A 22,778-nucleotide genomic window follows, 5' to 3' on the forward strand; every position below is an offset into this window, starting at 1 on the left:
CATCTTTTTCATTCGTTCATTTCGTGCTGTTGTATCATCTGCAAATAATACTAACTTTTAAGTCCTTTGTAACTTTACAAATGTCATTTATATAGAGATTGAACAATTTTGGTCCGAGTATTGATCCCTGAGGTACACCACAATATATTTTTAGCTCTATGGAAGTGTGTTTGCCTATCTTCACGTATTGCTTCCTGTTGATTAAGTAGCTTCTTATCCAGTTCAATGCCAACCCTCTGATTCCATACCTTTCTAATTTGTTTATTAAGATGCTGTGATTATTTGTGTCAAATGCTTTTTATTTAAAACAAAAAGAAGAAAGAATGGGTTTAAACTAAGGCTGTCAATGTTAATGCGTTAATGCATGTGATTATTAAAAATAATATATCGCATTACCATAAATGAATGATGATTAATCACAGTGTTGGTTTTGACCGGCGCAGGAAGGCAGTGCGCATCACACAGGCAGCGATGACGTCACACACCAGTGGTAGAGGGATGTGCTCTGCGCCCACTTTCGCTTCAAAACAAACCTCGATGGAACTTCAGATAAAACTGAGGTTATTAGTCAGTAATGCAGCGACAAACTTTCTTATCATCGGCACACATCAAGTTTAAAATAGAATAAAAAAATCAGGACGCACTTTGTCCTGTATGTTTATTAAGTAAGTAGCCAACAGAGCCCATTATTTTGTTTTCATGTGCCCGGGTTCGCGTAAAAGAAAAAGGTAAATGGTGACGTCACACGGCAGTTTTGACACAGCAGTTTGGCTACAGTCGCCAACACGCACCGAGCAGGCATCTTGTCAGTGCAGCAGATAACTAAAGTCAGTGTACAAAAGTGAAAATAGAAGTGTTCTGCTGTCTATGCTTGCAATAAGAGCAATATTTATGTGAGCGTGTTTGTTTCCTCACTGAGTGCAGTTGGTCCGAGGTCGAGTACAAGTCATCGTTCAATGAGGATATTACTGATAAAAGTCAAGAGGAAAAAACGTCAAAAGGGTGAAATGCTATAATGTTGAAAATGTATACTGGGGTAGTGTGAGTTTCACACTTTCACAACACTTACTTTGTCAAACAACTTGCCGTTTGATTGAACCCACTAAAAGACAGAATACAACATTCTCAATTTTTGTTTCATTTCTATCTCCAAAGTATTTTTATATCAAAAATGTTTTCGCAATAAGGAGCACTTCAATTATGAGCCAGAAATGTAAGAAAAGATTAAAAGGGCCGCTAGTTATTTAAAAGGTATTTTATTTTTTAAAGTGCAGTTGTCGATCGGAAGTTGCAAACTTCTGGCGCATGCGCAAAAACATGGAACAGTGGCAAAGCGGAAAGTCCAAGATGGCGGACTAAGCGACGCGGCTTTCCGGAGAAGTTTCACATTTACGATCTTATAGATTCAAAAATAGCATCAAATACCTCAACTATTCACCTTTTCTTAAGCCCACGAAACGGACTTTGATTGTGGAGCGATGGCGTGTTATCTGAAGTGAAGATTGAAGACGTGATAGAAGATGGACGACTACTGCTATGCTAAGATGGCGACGTCCGCTAAAAGAGAACATGAAAGAGAATCAGCGCCACCAACGGAGAACAATCTGAAAAGCGAAGATGAAGGTGAGTGTGTTGCGTTCCCTCATTTGAAAGCTGTTTGAATTCCAAGCCATAAAAATAGAAATTAGCCGACTTTGTTGAACAATGTAAACAAAGAACCTCGATCCAAAATTGTGGAAATGTCTGTTAGAAGTTACCGCAGTAGTAAACAGTAGGCAAGCAACGATACTTGCTATAATCCTGCGTGAATCCGCCTTTATTGACCGTGATCCTGTGTTTTAATATTTTTCAATCAGCCTTTTTGTTTGTTTCTGCAAAGTTTCTCACCCTCTGATACAACATGTACTAAAAAACTCAGCAGTCACTTTTTATTGAAATAATTTTTGAGTTTGTGGATAAAAACATTTTAGCCCTGAAATAATCATTAAACGTGTTTAATGTGTTGGTGCACATTATTTTACAGTACCTCAAATTCAAACTGCACTTTAATGTACTTTTATTAAATATAAAACCGTTACACCTCTAGTAAACACAATTATAGATATGAACAAAATGACAGTTGTCAGCTGTGAGCATATATTACCTCCATCAAACATGGCGGAAATGTCTGTTACAAGATACTGTGGTAGTAAACATACTTGCCAACCTTGAGACCTCCGAATTCGGGAGATTTGGGGGGGGGGTTAAGGGGGTAGGATTATATTTATAGCTAGAATTCACTGAAAGTCAAGTATTTATTATATATATATATATATATATATATATATATATATATATATATATTAAGAAATACTTGAATTTCAGTGAATATATGTATTTTATTATATATATATATATATATATATATATATATATATATATATATATATATATATATATATGCATATAAATAGTATAAATACTTGACTTTCAGTGAATTCTAGCTATATATATATATATATATATATGTATTTTATTTTATATATATATATGTAATATATATATATATATATATATATATATATATATATATATATATATATATATATATATATATAAATAAAATAAATACTTGAATTTCAGTGTTCATTTATTTACACGTATACACACATAACACTCCTCTACTCATTGTTGTATTTGAAAGTGCAATGCTTTGCAGCCAGTAGCACAGCCTTTGAAGGAGCATAGGTATGGGCAGTGTAAAATTCTGGGTTGGAGTCAATAACCAGGCGAGGTGATGAAGTTAGGTCTCTTTACTTCATACTTCAGAACCGACTCCCACACTTGCCGTCAGGGTGCGCGATACAACGTAAACCGTTGGCCAACCGAAAAGTAACCACAGAACACTATACCCAACATTCACCAGGAGATGGCAACAAACAACTTTGATCACTCTATTACAGGCAGCATCTGTGAAATTTAATTTGCAGGAAAGGAGTGAGTTTAGGGTTGAATTGTCCATCCTCGTTCTATTCTCTGTCACTCGTCGTCGCCATGACTGTCTCCTCTTCTTTCTTCTGCTTCGTCTCCTTCTTGCTTATATGAAGGAAAAGCGGACGGGACGACAGGCTGTCCTCACTCAGGTCCGCACGGACCTGGAGGGGGCGTGCCTTAACTCCGGCTGGAAATTGGGAGAAATTCGGGAGAATGGTTGTCCCGGGAGATTTTCGAGAGAGGCACTGAAATTCGGGAGTCTCCCGGAAAATTCGGGAGGGTTGGCAAGTATGGTAGTAAATAGTAGGGATGCAACTGTACTCGCTATTATCCTGCACCGGAAAATCTGCCTTAATTTAAATAAAAAGTGATATTAATCGAGATTGGATGGTATATAGTTCATATTTTTTGTTTAGCACTTAGCAATAGTGCTAATTAATTGATCTGCTTATCAGTCAGCTTCTAAAACTTGTAGCTCATCCTCCTTATATTCAGGCTCAAAAATATAAGGTTCTGGATAGGGTTGGGTATCGAGTATCGATTGGAACCGGGACTAACTTTCCGATTCTCCCGGAATCGTTCAAAAGTTAAAATTTCGATTCCTAGTTTCGATACCCAGTCCGCCGACCGGAAAAACAATATGTCCGCCGACCGGAAGAAGAAGCCGCTGAACACCAACGAAGAAGCACCCACCGCCGGAAGTGTTAGCATAGCCGAGCGAGTCAGTCAAGCTCAAGCAAGGATAGCGGGCGTCGGCGGTCGAAAGTGTGGCTTTACTTTACAAAAAAAAATGAAATAACCGCAAAATGTAACACGTGCGTCAGGACTGTTTCGTGCTTAGGAGGGTGCACGTCAAACATGATAAAGCACCTCCGACTAGTTCATGGAGTACATATAAATGCGTGTCCCGTCTTCGACGCGCTGCGCCAACCGTCCTCCTCTGGCTCCGACGCCCAGCCTGGCACCTCAGTGACTGCACTGCAGTCCGAATCCGGTAAGTAAAACAATATATATGCAATAAATAATGTGTTTTGCGCCAACGTTGAGGCAGCTAACAAATTAGCCCGCATATTTTTTCATAGGCAATTTACAACCTGCTAGCCAGGCTCCGCCATGTGCTCGGTGTACTCCGTTCACCGTAGCGGCAATGGGGAAGATGTCGGTGCCACAGACGGAAGAGTGCCACAGAAAGGTCACTGCACACATAATCAAAAGACTGCATCCCTTTTCAGAGGTGGAATCGCCAACATTTAGGTTAGTTAAGCAATAACGTTAGAGCTAAGCTAATTGATACTGGGCTAAACAGTAACAGCAACATTACATGTTTGTTTATGTTTGCAGGGATGTGGTGAAAACTCTAAATCCAAAATACACACCACCTTCCAGGGACTACCTGTCTAATACATTGATCCCGGCATGGTACAAGGTAGAGAAGTGTAACATCATTACAGAGCTCCGTGAAACCAGCTCTGTAGCACTGACATGTGATGGCTGGAGTAGCATCACACAGGACCACTATCTCACCATCACAGCACACTACATAATTGAGGGGGAAATGCAGCAAAAAGTGCTAAAAACAAAGGCTGTGTACAAAGCACAGACAGGCTGTATTGTTGCAGAAGAAATAAGTGATGTCCTATCAGAGTTTGCTATATCTGAGAAAATCATAGCAGTAACGGTAGATAACGTTGCAAACATGTATGTGGCCATAAAGCGCCTGCAGTTTGTGAAACTCTGCTGTTTTGCTCACACACTTAATCTAGCAGCACAGAGTCTATACTCCCTAAATTCAGTGAGTCAGTGGGTGGCCAAGGTCCGAGCCATTGTTGTGTGGATGAAGAGGTGCTTGATGGCCAAGGTAGTCCTCAAAGAGAAGCAAGAACTTCTACGTAAGTCACACAAAGTTCTCTTTATTTAAAGGCCTACTGAAATTATTTGTTTTTATTTAAACGGGAATAGCAGATCCATTCTATGTGTCATACTTGATCATTTTGCGATATTGCCATATTTTTGCTGAAAGGATTTAGTAGAGAACATCGACGATAAAGTTCGCAACTTTTGCTCGCTGATAAAAAAAAACCCTGCCCCTACCGGAAGTAGCGTGACGTCACAAGCGGTAGTGCTGCTCACAATTCCCCGTTGTTTACAATGGAGCGCGAGATATTAGGAGCGAGAAAGTGACGATTACCCCATTAATTTGAGCGAGGATGAAAGATTCGTGGATGAGGAACGTTAAGAGTGACGGACTAGAATGCAGTTCAAGAGATATCTTTTTTCGCTCTGACCGTAACTTAGGTACAAGCTGGCTCATTGGAATCCACACTCTCTCCTTTTTCTATTGTGGATCACGGATTTGTATTTTAAACCACCTCGGATACTATATCCTCTTGAAAATGAGAGTCAAGAAGGCGAAATGGACATTCACAGTGACTTTTATCTCCACGACAATACATTGACGAAGCTCTTTAGCATGAGCTAACGTGATAGCATCTGTCTCAAATGCAGATAGAAACAAAATAAATAAATCCCTGACTGGAAGGATAGACAGAAGATCAACAATACTACTATCAGAGACACCGAACCAAACACTGGACATGTAAATACACGGTTACTGTGTATTCGACGCCTGTCGAAGCCTAGCAATGCTGTTGCTAACGACGCTAACTTAACAACGGGACCTCGTCAGAGCTATGATAAAAACATTAGCGCTCCACCTACGCCAGCCAGCCCTCATCTGCTCAACACCCGTGCTCACCTACGTTCCAGCGATCGACGATGCGGTCGGCGGCCCGGAGATGTAGGAAGTCAAGGTGAGGTCGCCGGCGCTAGCGTGTCTGCTATCCAACAAAGTCCTCCTTGTTGTGTTGCTACAGCCAGCCGCATACACCGATCGCACCTACAACGTTCTTCTTTGCAGCCTCCATTGTTCATTAAACAAATTGCAAAAGATTCACCAACACAGATGTCCAGAACACTGTGGAATTTTGTCGAAGAAAACAGAGCTTTTTGTATTGTGTCCAAAAGGGTCCAAACACTTCCGTGGACCTCGCGACGTCACACGCATACGTCATCCTCCAAAGGCGTTTTGAACCGGAAGTTCCCCGGGAAATTTAAAATTGCACTTTATAAGTTAACCCGGCCGTATTGGCATGTGTTGCAATGTTAAGATTTCATCATTGATGTATAAACTATCAGACTGCGTGGTCGGTAGTAGTGGCTTTCAGTAGGCCTTTAACTGTTGTGCACTGACACATAATGACTTTATATGTCTGATCTCTTATTATATTTAGGAGCTCTGCAGAGTCATACTTTAGTATGAGTCCAATTTTACAAAAGTATTGTTTGTGTCCTGGGATGAAAAGCATCTGCTAAATGACTTAAAATTGATGTTCTTGTTTTTATCAGAGCTGCCCCGACACTCACTAATACTTGATGTGAGAACACAGTGGAACTCTCTGTATCTAATGCTGGAGAGATTCACAGAGCAGTACCATGCAATTCAAGCAGCCACCTTGGATCAACGGCTGAGAAAAAATATGGAAAGGGACAGGTAGATTTAGATAGACAAGCTTAGACAAAAAATACCAGTACACACATAATACAAATTCAAAGAACAGTATTAGAGTGAATGTGCTAATGTAGGGACTCCCTACATTAGCACATTCACTCTAATGCTGTTCTAATACAAAACACCTAACATATGCACTCCCTACTGGGAGTGCATATGTTAGGTGTTTTGTTAAGAAAAAAAGAGAATATTTCTAACTTGAATCTGTGTTCTTAATTCTTTTTCATACAGACTTGCTCGGCTAACTGAGGAGGACTTTAGAAAAGCTGAGGACTTCATCAGCGTAATGAAGGTGCTCTACACATCAACACTCTGCGTGTCTTCCGAAAAGAGTCCCACATGCGGACAGATTCTGCCTATCCTCAAAAAGCTTGAGGCACACCTGGCTGTAAAAGATGGAGACACAGTCTTTGTGTCAAACCTCAAAAAACAGATTTGGGAAAACCTATCCAAGCGCTACCAGGTAAGTGACTGAGGCAGGGCACCTGGAAAGAAACTGTTGAAAAATAGAAATCTCCTGCGGCTTGTTAAAACATTTAAAGAACATGTGTTTTACAGAATGATGAGATCAGGGCCTTTCTCCAGCTGGCCAGTGCGTTGGATCCACGCTTTAAACATAAATTGGATGATGACACCATCTGGGACCAGATCCAGAGAAAGCTGATTGAACAGGTGAAATGTCATTCATGCACAACTGTTCTTTTCAGCTACTAAAATCTAAGATCTAAATGCTAATTATGTTCTTTGTAGTCAACAGAGGAAGTCTGTGGAGCTGATGGGAACACCATGCAATCTGAGAATGAGGCAAATGAGGAGAACGAGGATGAGCAGGAGAGTGTAAGTTTAATAGCTGATATTATATAGGTTTTAAATCCAAATGATCGTGCCTTTAATAGAGGTTTTCCCTTTTTTAGTGATAATACTGATGAACCTTTTGTTTTATAGCAACAGCCTCCCTGCAAACTGCCCAAGAAGACTCCCATGGAGGAGCTGTTTGCTGAGGAAGAGGCACAGAGCATAGTGTCACAGCAGAGCTCCATGTCCATCAAGAAACGAGTGGAGAGAGAGCTGCGGATGTACCAGGACGTTCCACCGATACTTATGTCTGACGACCCTGCTGCATGGTGGTGGAACCAACAAAAGACTTATCCTTTGCTGTCAGATCTCGCTTTCTCCTATTTATGCGTTCAAGCTTCTTCCACACCCAGCGAATGTGTATTTTCCACAGCAGGAGACACTATCTGTCCAGAACGCTCACGCATCCTGCCTGAGAAGGCGGATATGGTCATTTTCCTAAACAAGAACTGTCTCTGATTTTATACTGTACCTACTGCTACTCTGGACTGGGTTTTGCAAGTTGTTTCTTATTGTTTATTTGCTTTTCTGCACCAGGTTAGCCCATCAGTGGGAGCACGGTAACATTTTTAAGTACCTGCAGCATCATACACTTGTGTGTGTAAATGTGTTTTCATGAGGTTTCCTGCAGCATCATACACTTATGTGTAAAGGTGTTTTCATGAGGTTTCCTGACGCATCATACACTTATGTGTAAAGGTGTTTTCATGAGGTTTCCTGCAGCATCATACACTTATGTGTAAATGTGTTTTCAGGAGGTTTTCAAAAATAAAGCTCTCTTGAGGAAAGTGTACCCCTGGGAAAATGTATTCATAATTTATGATATTTATATTCAAGTTCATAGATTTGATATTTATATTCTAGTTGAAAACAGCCCTGTGAGGAATTTATAGTAAAGTTCATAAAAAGTTAATAGAATTAAAATTGATGGAGAATGTCAGACTATTTCGTTCAGAAAGACTGTAGGTTAGCTAGCTCATTTAAAATATTCTAAACATTTTTTTGACCCTGCCTCTTAAAAGAATCGGAATCGAGAATCGTCAGGAATCGGAATCGAAACAAAGAATCGGAATCGTTCAAATTCAAACGATACCCAACCCTAGTTCTGGATCATAATTTGTCCCAAAGTATTCTTTGATGGCACTCATGAAGTCTGCCTTTATTAGTAATAGTTGGTGGTGTTGTTGAAGGAAATAGCGAACATTGTGATGCTTCTGTGAAAATAATGTGCCGCCGTTTGCTTAAAATGATAAAAAATGATGAAAATACGTAAATATTACATGTTATTATGAATGTGCCTGTTATTACATTACATATATACTTACAGCGTGTATATAAAAAGTTGCTGGATATTTTTTTAGAGTTTTTAATAGAAGAAATAGAGTGCATCCCCATTACCTGCATTGTTAGCTGACTTTTGCTTGCATTTATTTACGAGTTAGATTCAGTGATGGGCAGTAGTGCACAACAAGGAGCGAGGCTATGTAGCTTAACTACAGTTCCCAGTAGCGTGGCGTTAGCCTAGATCCCTTTTTTGAACCCGTAGTGATACCGAACAACCCTACTACACACACATACAGTACATAGAAGAAAGTGTGTTTTTGTTGTTTGTGTCTTGCAGACGTCCAGCAGCTGATCGGTAATCCAGAAGAAGTTTCCCCTCAGTTGGGGGGGAGCTCCACTTTGAAGCAGGAGACTCCACAACCACCCTGCATTAAAAAGGAAGAGGAGGAACTCTGCATCACTCAGGAGGGAGAGTGTCTTCTAGGACGAGAGGAAGCTGATTACACCAAGTTTCCACTGAGTATTCTCTCTGTGAAGACTGAAGATGATGAAGAGAAACCACAAGACGAAGACGAGGTTGAAGAACCTTTGAGCAGCGATAAAGACTGTGAAGGTAAAAATGTTCGAGCTGCTCAGTTTGTGGCAAAAGCTTTTCTCAAAAAAGCTCTTTGACTCGACACATGAGAACACACACAGGTGAAAAACCATTTAATTGTCCAGTTTGTGGCGAAAGCTTTTCTTGAAATACCTATTTGACGCGACACATGAGAACACACACAAGAGAGAGAAAAAATTAATTGTTCAGTCTGTGGCGAAAGCTTTTCTCAAAATAGCTCTTTGACTCAACACATGAGAACAAACACAGATGAAAAACCATATAATAATAATAATAATGGATTAGATTTTATATCGCGCTTTTCTATTATTAGATACTCAAAGCGCTCACAGAGAAGTGGGAACCCATCATTCATTCACACCTGGTGGTGGTAAGCTACATTTGTAGCCACAGCTGCCGTGGGGTAGACTGTGTTCTATATATAAATGTAAGTGTTCAATCAATCAAAGTTTATTTATATATTCCTTAATCACAAATTTCTCAAAGGGCTGCACAAGCCACAACGACATCCTAGGCTCAGATCCCACATCAGGGCAAGAAAAAACTCAACCCAATGGGAATAACGAGAAACCTTTGAAACCGGTGCAATGGACGTAAAGTGGATCTAGTTAATAGTGTGAGAGTCCAGTCCATAGTGGATCTAGTTAATAGTGTCAGAGTCCAGTCCATAGTGGATCTAGTTAATAGTGTGAGAGTCCAGTCCATAGTGGATCTAGTTAATAGTGTGAGAGTCCAGTCCATAGTGGATCTAGTTAATAGTGTGAGAGTCCAGTCCATAGTGGGGCCAGCAGGAGATCATCTTGAATGGAGACAAGTCAGCAGTGCAGAGACGTCCCCAACTGATGCACAGATGAGTGGTCCACCCCGGGTCCCGACTTGGAACAGCTAGTGCCTCATCTGGAGTCACCTAATAACCTCTCCACGCAGGAGAGGGGGGCAGAGCAGAAAAGAGAGGGCAGATCAACTGGTCTAAAAGGGAGGTCTATTTAAAAGCGAGCGTTTACAAATGAGTTTTAACCCTCCTGTTGAAGCGAGACTAATCTGCTATACCTCTCATCATTGCCTCTCGCAGGCAGGAGGCCAGAGACAAGTACTCGATGCCTAGACATCTTTCTAGCGAGATTACAAGTCCTAGCTATGTTCCTCTTTGTAATCTCTGACTGGCTCATCCTAGTGTCATTGGAGCCAACGTGTACAACTATGTTTGCGTAGCTGTCGTGGTGCAATTGGCCTGTCGTACAAGTTTACTAGGCCTGCTGCGAGTTAGCTCCCTAAGATTAGCTTCAATGTCAGGTGCTCTGACCTTGGGAATACACTTAATTATGGCTGGTTTGCTAAGTTGTTTGTTTTGGGTGATGGAGACCCCTATGACTATGTGGGCTCTGTACCGAGGATGTCGTTGTGGCTTGTGCAGCCCTTTGAGACACTTGGGATTTAGGGCTATATAAATAAACATTGATTGATTGATTGATGATATGACTAAGGGTGCCCGGTAGCCTGGGGTGTAGGACTAGCTAAAAGGCTAACTCTATTATGCGTCTCAACCGGTTCACCTTTGCTTGTAGGCCGCTTAGGGCTGCTACAAACTGGGCTAGTCAGCTCGCTACAGCTAATGCTAGTGTCCGCCGCGTCTAAAATTACGAAATTACTCTGCTCTAGTCGGCGGACAAGGTCCTCTAGTAGGGCCAACCTATCCATGAGAACGGTGCACGAAGAACAGGGAGCCATACTCACGTTGTTTCTTTCCCCGAGTGGAGTTCTTGCTGTCTTCGGTGGTTGCAACGTGTGGCAGCAGGTTCCTACAGACCGTCGCCGCGCTCAAGCTTACAGCACCTGGTATTCCCAGGCGGTCTCCCATCCAAGTACTTACCAGTCCCGACCTTGCTTAACTTCCGAGATCGGGCGAGATCGGGCGTGCTCAAGGTAGTAATGCTGTAAATCATTAGTTGACTGCTAATTGGGCAGTTTTAACTGCGCTAATATTTGACATCAAGCTAAGCAGCTGTGTGCGCGTCTACGTATCTACATGTGCACAGCAGGGGAGCTGGTTAACTTAGGAGAGTAGTATGTGTGTTTGTGAGAATGTCAACGTGTTGTCTGAGGGACGTCAGTGAGTGAGCGGGCGAGTAAAGAGAGAGCAGCAGGACAGGTGTAACAACTACATTATACCTGTCACTATTTAAACTCCTTGTGCAGATCTGAATGCTTATTATTTAAATGTTGACCTAAGTCTGAAGCAAAGGTGGTAATACTAATCACCACATTTGGCAAGGCGTGTTTTAAAGCAGCTGTTGTGAGAGTAGCGTATGTGTGTGTGCACCTTTAAGAGTGGCAGTATGTGGGGTGAGTGACGTGAGTGGGCAAGTAAGGAGAGGTAGTGGTAGCATGTGCAGGAGTGTTAATAGCATGGTGGATGTCCGGTTGTGCCCTGTGGAAATAATAAAGTGAGCAAGTTGTAACTAATCGACGGCCTCGTCCTTCCGACCAAAGAGCGGAGCTTTATGGACCCAGTGTTACCCAAAAAAACATGGGCCCTGAAGGGAGCGTCTCCCCTGCGCTCCTCGACCACGGTCTGGGAGCCGACAAACAGGAAAGGTGTAAATCAACCCTTGCAGAGCGGCGGCTCCCTGTTTAAAGTGTCACCTTTATTGTTAGTTTAGAAGCCCAAATACCTCCATATTGCACTTCACGCACCCTCTTTATTAACCAGTAGAATTGTCCTTTGTTGCCTTTCTTCCTCTCCACCATGTTATTGCTTGTATGCACTTTGTGTGTGCGTTTTGACACACTCATCATGCGCCTCGGCCCTGGTCGATTGATTAGTACCGCGATACTTTATTAGTAGCAGTATACTGTACAACCCTACTACACACACATACAGTACAGAGAAGAAAATGTGTTTTTGTTGTTTGTGTCTTGCAGACGTCCAGCAGCTGATCGGTGATCCAGAAGAAGTTTCCCCTCAGTTAGGGGGGAGCTCCACTTTGAAGCAGGAGACTCCACAACCACCCTGCATTAAAAAGGAAGAGGAGGAACTCTGCATCACTCAGGAGGGAGAGTGTCTTCTAGGACGAGAGGAAGCTGATTACACCAAGTTTCCACTGAGTATTATCTTTGTGAAGACTGAAGATGATGAAGAGAAACCACAAATAGACAACCTCTTAGCTCCACTATCAGATAGTGAGGCTGAAGACGAGGTTGAAGAACCTTTGAGCAGCGATAAAGACTGTGAAGATGATATGAGGACTCACACTGACAACAAACACTCTGAATGCTCTACAAAGAAGAGAGGTAAAACATGTTTGAGCTGCTCAGTTTGTGCTAGAAGTTTTACTAAAAAGTGCCATTTGACTCAACACATGAGAACACACACAGGTGAAAAACCATTTAAATGTTCAGTTTGTGGAAAAAGCTTTTCTCAAAATTGCACTTTGACTGCACACATGAAAACACACACAGGTGAAAAACCATTTGAATGTTTAGTTTGTGGCAAAAGCTTTGCTCTAAATAGCCGTTTGACTCAACACATGAGAACACACACAGGTGAAAAAACATTTTATTGTTCAGTTTGTGGAAAAAGCTTTTCTCAAAATTGCAGTTTGACTCAACACATGAGAACACACACAGGTGAGAAACCATTTAAATGTTTAGTTTGTGGCAAAAGCTTTGCTCTAAATAGCCGTTTGACTCAACACATGAGAACACACACAGGTGAAAAACCATTTAATTGTTCAGTTTGTGGAAAAAGCTTTTCTCAAAATTGCAGTTTGAATGCACACATGACAACACACACAGGTGAAAAACCATTTGAATGTTTAGTTTGTGGCAAAAGCTTTGCATTAAATAGCCGTTTGACTCAACACATGGGAACACACACAGGTGAGAAACCATTTAAATGTTTAGTTTGTGGCAAAAGCTTTTCTCAAAATAGCAGTTTGACTCAACACATGAAAACACACACAGGTGAGAAACCATTTAAATGTTTAGTTTGTGGCAAAAGCTTTTCTCTAAATTGCCGTTTGACTCAACACATGAGAAAACACACAGGTGAAAAAACATTTAATTGTTCAGTTTGTGGGAAAAGCTTTTCTCAAAATAGCTATTTGACTGAACACATGAGAACACACGCAGGTGAAAAACCTTTTAGTTGTTCAGTTTGTGGAAAAAACTTTTGTCAAAATAGGTCTTTGACTGAACACATGAAAACACACACAGGGGAAAAACCATTTAACTGTTCAGTTTGTGGCAAAAGCTTTTCTCTCAATTGCAATTTGACTCAACACATGAGAACACACACAGGTGAAAAACAATTTAATTGTTCAGTTTGTGGCAAAAGTTTTTATCGAAATTGCCGTTTGACTCAACACATGAAAACACACACAGGGGAAAAACCATTTAATTGTTCAGTTTGTGGCAAAAGCTTTTCTCAAAATTGCCGTTTGACTCTACACATGAGAACACACACAGGTGAAAAAACATGTCATTGTTCAGTTTGTGGCAAAATATTTTCTCGAAATAGCTCTTTGACTGAACACCTGAGAACACACACAGGTGAAAAAACATTTAATTGTTCGATTTGTGGTGAAAACTTTTCCATTAAGAGCCATTTGACTGAACACATGAGAACACACACAGGTGAAAAACCATTTAGTTGTTCAGTGTGCTGTAAAAGGTTCGCACATAATGCAGACGCAGTAAAACACATAAGAACACACAAGGGGAAATAACCGGTATGTTGCTCATATGTGGCAACATCCACCCTACCCAGGACCTCCTCACTGCTTCTTTCACAAATATCTGAGGTATTCATACAAACTTGGATTATTTAGAGCATAATCTTATGTACTCATGACCCCATGTCTTCTCTGTATCTGAAACCTTCCTGAACAGTAAGATAGATGATGCTTCAAGTGCTTGGTTACTCCTTCTTCAGTCCAGGGACCTGGGGCCTCGTGTGTCAAGTTTGTGCACACTCAAAAACCTGCACTACACCCTTTTTCACTGCAAAGTTGAGATGTATCAAAACTGACGTTGATGCATAAGTGATGCTGGGTAACTGTTTGCATAACAAACTGCCAACTTTTACTCCTCAGACTGATTGATGTGCAAATCAGAGACATATGAACAATTAACCCCCAACACCCACAACCCAACCCCCACCTCCCTCGACATTCGGGCATAACAGGTTCAATCCGGCCCACGAGATGAGTTTGCAAAGAGTAAAATTCAGCTGCATTTTTTAATGAAAGAATCTGCTCATCTAAATGTGTCCACTGGATGTCGCAATAGCAATTCTGTTAGGCAAGCAAATAGTTTATACCGGGGCGAGCAAGTATACCAAGCAAGAGGTACACGGTAAAGCGGGGCTGTGACTCCTCCCCCTCCACCCAACAGGAGTAAAATAACCCATCAGTATAGTTCTGTGAAAATGATTGTCTTCTGTGCAAATGTAAAGAAAGTGAACAGTGTGTGATTTACTGCAATACTGTCAGTCTTTTAACTTTTTATTTGTGCTTTGTTGAAATTGTTCACACATTGCACAGCTTTTATTTTTCTATCAATACACATTATGTCTAGAAGACAGGAAGTAGCTCAACACTCTTGAATAGTTTCTACCTCAGTTTGTATGGTTTGTTGAGTTAGCACAGGATTAATATGTGGCAAAGACAAATGAGGTAGTTGATACATAGAATAGTTTTTATTCATGCTTTATTTAGTTTTTTGTTCAACCCTAGATGGGTTGTGACTTAAAGTTTAATTGCTTTGTACAAACACTGAGATTAAGTCCAAGTTCATTGTGTTCTTCATGGTGTTTTTGAAAATGGACCATTTGTTTCCTCTCAATCAGGGGTGTCCAAACTTTTTCCACTGAGGGCCGCACACGGAAAAATTAAAGCATGTGGGGGCCATTTTGATATTTTTTGTTTTCAAACCATAACAAAATATATGCATTTTTTATTTATTTTACCTTTAGGGGTCCCGGGGACCATAAAGGGTCTCAGTCATATAAATGTTAAAAAGTCAGATTATTATTTTTTTTAAATTATTTAACGCTTACAGTAAATCTCTATATCAACTTCAAGTTGATATAAAGTAATACAATTTAAAAAAAACCGTTTTATGGCTTTTCTGTCAAAAACAACTTAGTTTTTTTTATAGTAAAACTGAAATATGCAGTATTTAGTAATTAGAGCCCTAAAAGATCAATAATGCAGGACACCATTGATTTTAATTATTTCATATTTTTGAGTAATCACAGTGAAAAGATAAATAAAAAATCACTAAATATATTTGGGATCCAAAAAGTGCCCCACTCATAAAGTGATACATTTTTATTAGGTTTTTCTTTTACTTTCAACACTTAAGTTACGAGATCAACTTCAGATATATCTGTCGATTTTATGCTGGAACTATTATTTTGTTTGTTTTATGCGCTTTTGTCAAAGAAAACTTTGTTTTTATTTGGCTACTACACAATATATGCAATATTTACCGCATAAAACATTTTAAAGTGAAATATTTGAAGTAATTGCAGCCCTGAAAATAATTAATTAAAACATGGATTTTTTTTATTTTTTTTTTATTTTTATTTTTTTGAGCAATTGCAAAAAAAGAAAAATGAAGAAAGACAAAAGAAAAGAAAAAACAGCCTGCATGGCAGCTTTTGTGTCAACATTGCAACTTTTTCTCATTAGATGTCACCTCATTCCACATTTTTATTTTTACAATAGTATTTCTAGAATGTGTGGTGGGCCGGTAAACAATTAGCTGCGGGCCGCAAATGGCCCCCGGGCCGCACTTTGGACACCCCTGCTCTAAATGTTTAACTAACTTGAAGTGTTTTGTCGAGAGGATTATTTGTGATATGTACATTTTCAGAATGTGCTTGTTCTATTTTGGGCCGAAGTAAAATAAAGAAAACAATCTGAAGTTGTCGTGGTCATATTTTTGATGAGTTGGCGACTTGTCCAGGGTGTTCCGTCCAAATGCAGCTGAGATAGGCTCCAGCGACCCCAAAAGGGACAAGCGGTAGAAAATGGACAGATGGATGGATTTTACCCGTCCGGCCCACGTGGAAATAGATTTTTCTCCATGCGGCCCCTGAGCTAAAATGAGTTTGACACCCCTTGTACGAAAGCCAATTGTGTGCCGTTAATCAGTTCTGTAATGTTCCTGTGCCTTTAAGTTGGTGGGTCAATCTGTGATGTCATTTCCCCTTTTAGGCAGGTCTTTGTCAGAATAGCCCGTTTTCGATCAATGGTGGCAGCCAGCCTTGTGTGTGTTGACGACTAAATACCACACACAAACACACACATTCACATCCACCTTTCAGCAATAAAGATGATTCGAGGATTCTCTGGCTGGAATCTGTCCATCGTGTCCCAACTCTAAAAGAACTACTATCCCTTCCTTACACCCCTGGTTTGGGTTAAGATGTTTGTAATGGGGAAATACATTAATGTGTCTTGTTTTCATGTTTGCATTTAAGATAGTTGACATTTAGCATGATAGCTGTTAACTGGCGATTAGTGATGTTGAGTGCCTAAGATGGTAGTTATTGATTAGCAGTGCGATGAGGGCTTTCTGCTGGTGAGTGATTAGCACTACAGTTAGAGCCACCTATCGCTAGGTAGAAATGAGCAGTTTCACCAACATTTTTATGTGAAACCATATTACTAACTGTCTGGTGTTTTACAGGATTCATGGAAGTTTATTGTCATACCAGCACACGATACACATGAGATGGCACACAATTTAGTAGCACGTGAACAATAGGATTGGTCCTGGTGGAGATCTACACTCTTAGTGCTTTTCTTCTTTATTCAGAGTAATCATTTGACTTTCTAAAGGTTTTTAACTAAAACAACTAAGTGGGTCGAAAAATATTTATGTGTTTTTTGTAGTGTTTAAAATGTATGATTTTTATCTTCCATGTTTGCCCTTTTTCTGGTCAGCCATCTGTCCTGTGCTTGTATATATTTTATTTTTATTTTCAAAGAGTAGTTGTCGAGTATTTGAGGATAAATACTTTTGCAAACCATTGCTGTAAAACAAGATTAAAATGCCTTTATTTTGGAAAAACAACTGCCGTGGAGTAGGAAAAGGAAGTTGGTGACTTCTAGCGCATGCGCAAATGTACTTGAAGCCAAGCAAAAAGACGAAGACCGCATGCTATGGTTGTTCGGAGATTTTTGGAATTCACGATCTTAAAGTCATATGATTCACAGCAAATATAGCAACAAATATCTCAATTGGTATTTTCCAAAGCCACGAAACGTGCATTGAGTTTGGAGCGATATCTGAAGTGAAGATTGAAGACGTGATAGAAGATGGACGACTACTGCTATGCTAAGATGGCGACGTCCGCTAAAAGAGAACATGAAAGAGAATCAGCGCCACCAACGGAGAACAATCTGAAAAGCGAAGATGAAGGTGAGTGTGTTGCGTTCCCTCATTTGAAAGCTATTTGAATTCCAAGCCCTAAAAACAGAAATTAGCCGACTTTGTTGAACAATGTAAACAAAGAACCTCGATCCAAAATGGCGGAAATGTCTGTTAGAAGTTACCGCAGTAGTAAACAGTAGGCAAGCAACGATACTTACTATAATCCTGCGTGAATCCGCCTTTATTGACCGTGATCCTGTGTTTTAATATTTTTCAATCAGCCTTTTTGTTTGTTTCTGCAAAGTTTCTCATCCTCTGATACAACATGTACTAAAAAACTCAGCAGACACTTTTTGTTGAAAACATTTTTGAGTTTGTGGATAAAAACATTTTAGCCCTGAAATAATCATTAAACTTGTTTAATGTGTTGGTGCGCATTATTGTACAGTACCTCAAATTCAAACTGCACTTTAATGTACTTTTATTAAATATAAAACGGTTACCGTTACACCTCTAGTAAACACAATTATAGATATGAACAAAATGACAGTTGTCAGCTGTGAGCATATATTACCTCCATCAAACATGGCGGACATGTCTGTTACAAGATACTGTGGTAGTAAACATACTTGCCAACCTTGAGACCTCCGAATTCCAGAGATTTGGGGGTTGGGTTAAGTGGGTAGGATTATATTTATAGCTAGAATTCACTGAAATTCAATTATTTCTTATATATATATATTTATATATATATATATATATATATATATATATATATATATATATATATATATATATATATATATATATATATATTAGGGCTGCAACTAACGATTAATGTGATAATCGATTAATCTGTCGATTATTACTTTGATTAATCGATTAATAATCGGATAAAAGAGACAAACTACATTTCTATCCTTTCCAGTATTTTATTGAAAAAAATACTGGGGGTGCAGCATACACCAATAATAACACAGAAATGCATGGCAGCTCCCGCCATCAGTGTGTGAATGTGTGTGTGAATGGGTGAATGTGGAAATACTGTCAAAGCGCTTTGAGTACCTTGAAGGTAGAAAAGCGCTATACAAGTATAACCCATTTATCATTATTATAAATGTAACTCATCAGAACTGAATCAGATATTGTACACGTTTCTGTTGTGAATAATAAAGGATTCATTTTAGGCTGCCTCTGAATAATAGCATGAAATATTCCAGCACCTTCATAACGTTTAGTTATACTAAAGCAGGGGTGGGCGATTAATTTTCACCGGGGGCCGCATAAGCAACCCGAGCACTGCTGGAGGGCCACACGACAATATTTCAATTAAATTTTGCTCAATATTATTTTTGATATACCGTAAGATAAATAATAATGATGATAATAATAATAATAATTAATAATAATAATAATTTAATTTAACCTAACTTAACTTTATACAAAAGCAGATTGCTTTTGATGGTCACTTTATCCTGCATTATCCAACATTTTCCCCCATCAGATTTGGACAACCATCTGTTGTTAAAAATATTTTTTAATCATATTTATTTTATATTGGTTTTATATGTAATTGTTTTTTCTTTTTATTCAGTCATTGGTGGAGCTAAGGATAATATTTGAATATTGTTTTTAATATTGTTGTGCAGCACTTTGGAAACATTTTGTTGTTTAAATGTGCTATATAAATAAAGTGATTGGATTGTCACACCTGCCAGCTTGTCCCATTTCAGTCCTAACATGTCCAAACACGCATTTACCTCTGTGAACAAGTCATTACCTGTGGTTGTCTCTTTAAAGGCCTACTGAAACCCACTACTACCGACCACGCAGTCTGATAGTTTATATATCAATGATGAAATCTTAACATTATAACACATGCCAATACGGCCGGGTTAACTTATAAAGTGACATTTTAAATTTGCCGCTAAACTTCCGGTTCGAAACGCCTCTGAGGATGACGTATGCGCGTGACGTAGCCCGGCGAACACGGGTATGCCTTCCACATTGAAGCCGATACGAAAAAGCTCTGTTTTCATTTCATAATTCCACAGTATTCTGGACATCTGTGTTCGTGAATCTGTTTCAATCATGTTCATTGCATTATGGAGAAGGAAGCCAAGCAAGCAAAGAAGAAAGTTGTCGGTGCGAAATGGACGTATTTTTCGAACGTAGTCAGCCACAACAGTACACAGCCGGCGCTTCTTTGTTTACATTCCCGAAAGATGCAGTCAAGATGGAAGAACTCGGATAACAGAGACTCTAACCAGGAGGACTTTTGATTTGGATACACAGACGCCTGTAGAGAACTGGGACAACACAGACTCTTACCAGGATTACTTTGATTTGGATGACAAAGACGCAGACGTGCTACTGTGAGTATGCAGCTTTGGCTTTTTTTTGCGTATGTACGTAACTTTTTTAAAATATATAAGCTTTATGAACCTTGGGTTAGGTGAACGGTCTTTTGGGCTGAGTGATTGTGTGTGTTGATCATGTGTTTGAATTGTATTGGCGTGTTCTATGGAGCTAGGAGCTAGCAGAGGAGCTAGGAGCTAGCATAACACGTACCGTACCGTACGTGCGCGTCACGTACGTAACTTTTTAAAAATATATAAGCTTTATGAACCTTGGGTTAGGTGAACGGTCTTTTGGGCTGAGTGATTGTGTGTGTTGATCAGGTGTTTGAATTGTATTGGCGTGTTCTATGGAGCTAGGAGCTAGCAGAGGAGCTGGGAGCTAGCATAACAAACACGCAGGTGTTATTATGCAGGATTAATTTGTGGCATATTAAATATAAGCCTGGTTGTGTTGTGGCTAATAGAGTATATATATGTCTTGTGTTTATTTACTGTTGTAGTCATTCCCAGATGAATATCAGGTACCGTGAGTATGCAGCCTTGGCTGCTAAACATTCGATAACTTGACCGTATGTGCGCGTCACGTACGTAACTTTTTAAAAATATATAAGCTTTATGAACCTTGGGTTAGGTAAACGGTCTTTTGGGCTGAGTGATTGTGTGTGTTGATCAGGTGTTTGAATTGTATTGGCGTGTTCTATGGAGCTAGGAGCTAGCAGAGGAGCTAGGAGCTAGCATAACAAACACGCAGGTGTTTTTATGCAGGATTAATTTGTGGCATATTAAATATAAGCCTGGTTGTGTTGTGGCTAATAGAGTATATATATGTCTTGTGTTTATTTACTGTTGTAGTCATTCCCAGCTGAATATCAGGTCACCCCCGGCTCTCACAGCATCTTCCCTATCTGAATAGCTTCAACTCCCCACTAGTCCTTCACTTGCACTTTACTCATCCACAAATCTTTCATCCTCGCTCAAATTAATGGGGAAATTGTCGCTTTCTCGGTCCGAATCTCTCTCACTTCATGCGGCCATCATTGTAAACAATAGGGAACTTTGCGTATATGTTCAACTGACTACGTCACGCTACTTCCGGTAGGTGCAAGCCTTTTTTTTATCAGATACCAAAAGTTGCAATCTTTATCGTCGTTGTTCTATACTAAATCCTTTCAGCAAAAATATGGCAATATCGCGAAATGATCAAGTATGACACATAGAATAGATCTGCTATCCCCGTTTAAATAAAAAAAAATCATTTCAGTAGGCCTTTAATTGACTGCATGGCTGCCAGCTACTCCGTGATTTGAAAGTCTGCAGTTATCCCACGTAAGAAGAAGAGCAGCTGGGCGGTGTCACGTACATCACAGCTCTCATCCAAAGTTAGCGAAAAACAGTCCAAGTCTCCGGGCATATCAGCGCAACAGAGTCCAATAAGCACTCCTTAATAAACTCTCCGTCAGAAAACGCCTTACTTTTTCTGGCGCTTTTGTGAGAAATGACGAAACTTGTCCTGACGGCTGCATCTCTGGGGGTGTGAAATATGGCAAAAAGTCCTTGTTGGCTTTGCAGTTTTACCATCAACGCATCGGCCTCCCTTGCGCGTGCTTCATCAGACACATTCCGGTATTTTCCCTCGTGTTTCTTCGTGTAGTGGCGATTAAAATGATATTCTTTAAACACAGCAAGCTGTGTACCACAAATTAAGCACACGGCTTTACCATTAATTTATGTAAAGAAATACTTGGCAGTCCATGTCTTGTTGAAAACACGCCATTCGTCATCAACTTTTCTTTTTTTTAGCGTCTCATCGCTTGTCTCTATGCACCTTCACTCACAGGTTCCCCCCGGACATACGGCATAAATAACACATTTCAAAATAAAAGCAGCACAGTTGTATAGCGCGCACGACATAGATGTTTTTTAAACTTTATTTTGTAATTTGTGATTGCGCCGTTCAATTCACTCACAATCGCACACGCGCATACATCCACACGGAAGTAATACAAATAACGCTTTTCAAAACAAAAGCAGCACCGTTGTATTGCACACTCGACATAGATACTTTTGGAAATGTATTTTGTAATTTATGATTGGCCTCACGCGGGCCGGACAGGGATGCGCAAAGGGCCGGATGCGGCCCACGGGCCGTACAATGCCCAGGTCTGTACTAAAGTGTCACTCAAATCTAAATATATGTATATAGCTTTATCGGCCCGGCTACATTGATCCATTATGAAACCAACCTGAGATATTTCTGTCCGTTACGTTTATTTCGAAATTGGTAACCGTGCGTTTTCTCTCTCAAAATGGAGTCAAATGTGCCGGAGACACATTATCAGCCCCGCGTTGCAACAAAGGCATAACTAACGTTACTCACAAAAAAGCTGAACTCATGAATGCCTGTTGCCACTATGGACTTAAAAAGTTACGTACTGTTAATTTCTTTAATAAGAAAATTGAACTCATTAGAAAGGAGATTAAAGACAACGCATCCCAGCTACAACTGGGCTCTATTAACACAAATACGACTGTATATACGACGGACACTGCCCTCCAAAATAGTCTCTCTATTTTTGATGAAATAACATTAGAGGAATTATTACAGCGTGTAAGTGGGATAAAACAAACAACATGTTTACTTGACCCACTTCCTGGGAAACTTATCAAGGAACTGTTTGTATTATTAGGTCCATCAGTGTTAAATATTATAAACTTATCACTTTCCTCCGGCACTGTT

At 39.9% G+C, this 22,778-nt stretch overlaps 4 protein-coding genes and 1 pseudogene across 5 annotated transcripts in view; 3 read left to right on the forward strand and 2 right to left on the reverse strand.

The window, feature by feature from the left end:
• The window catches only part of LOC133632464 (uncharacterized), a 508,815-nt gene that overhangs the window by 113,451 nt on the left and 372,586 nt on the right, over positions 1–22,778 (reverse strand). The gene's annotated exons all lie outside the window — the stretch shown is intronic.
• On the forward strand, positions 1,337–8,433 carry LOC133632479 (E3 SUMO-protein ligase ZBED1-like). Its single transcript, XM_062024914.1, has 8 exons — positions 1,337–1,623; positions 4,056–4,227; positions 4,315–4,862; positions 6,379–6,523; positions 6,773–7,004; positions 7,100–7,213; positions 7,292–7,378; positions 7,487–8,433. Exons 1-8 carry the CDS (start codon positions 1,521–1,523, stop codon positions 7,853–7,855), a joined length of 1,770 nt encoding a protein of 589 aa, XP_061880898.1. The 5' UTR covers positions 1,337–1,520; the 3' UTR covers positions 7,856–8,433.
• On the reverse strand, positions 11,118–11,236 carry LOC133633021 (5S ribosomal RNA; annotated as a pseudogene).
• LOC133632509 (zinc finger protein 135-like) overlaps positions 12,594–22,778 on the forward strand; it is a 32,534-nt gene continuing 22,349 nt past the window's right edge. The window contains exon 1 of the mRNA XM_062024973.1: positions 12,594–14,644. Coding sequence (XP_061880957.1) covers positions 12,656–14,023 — 1,368 coding nt within the window. The 5' untranslated portion in view covers positions 12,594–12,655 and the 3' untranslated portion in view covers positions 14,024–14,644. The remainder of the gene's footprint in view (positions 14,645–22,778) is intronic.
• The window catches only part of LOC133632468 (zinc finger protein OZF-like), a 48,287-nt gene continuing 42,964 nt past the window's right edge, over positions 17,456–22,778 (forward strand). For both annotated transcript variants that reach the window (XM_062024893.1, XM_062024895.1), the window contains exon 1: positions 17,456–17,729. In XM_062024893.1, the coding sequence (XP_061880877.1) occupies positions 17,627–17,729 (103 nt within the window). In that variant the 5' untranslated portion in view covers positions 17,456–17,626. The remainder of the gene's footprint in view (positions 17,730–22,778) is intronic.

The sequence above is a fragment of the Entelurus aequoreus genome, linkage group LG17, assembly GCF_033978785.1.
Source record: "Entelurus aequoreus isolate RoL-2023_Sb linkage group LG17, RoL_Eaeq_v1.1, whole genome shotgun sequence".
NCBI lineage: Eukaryota > Metazoa > Chordata > Actinopteri > Syngnathiformes > Syngnathidae > Entelurus > Entelurus aequoreus.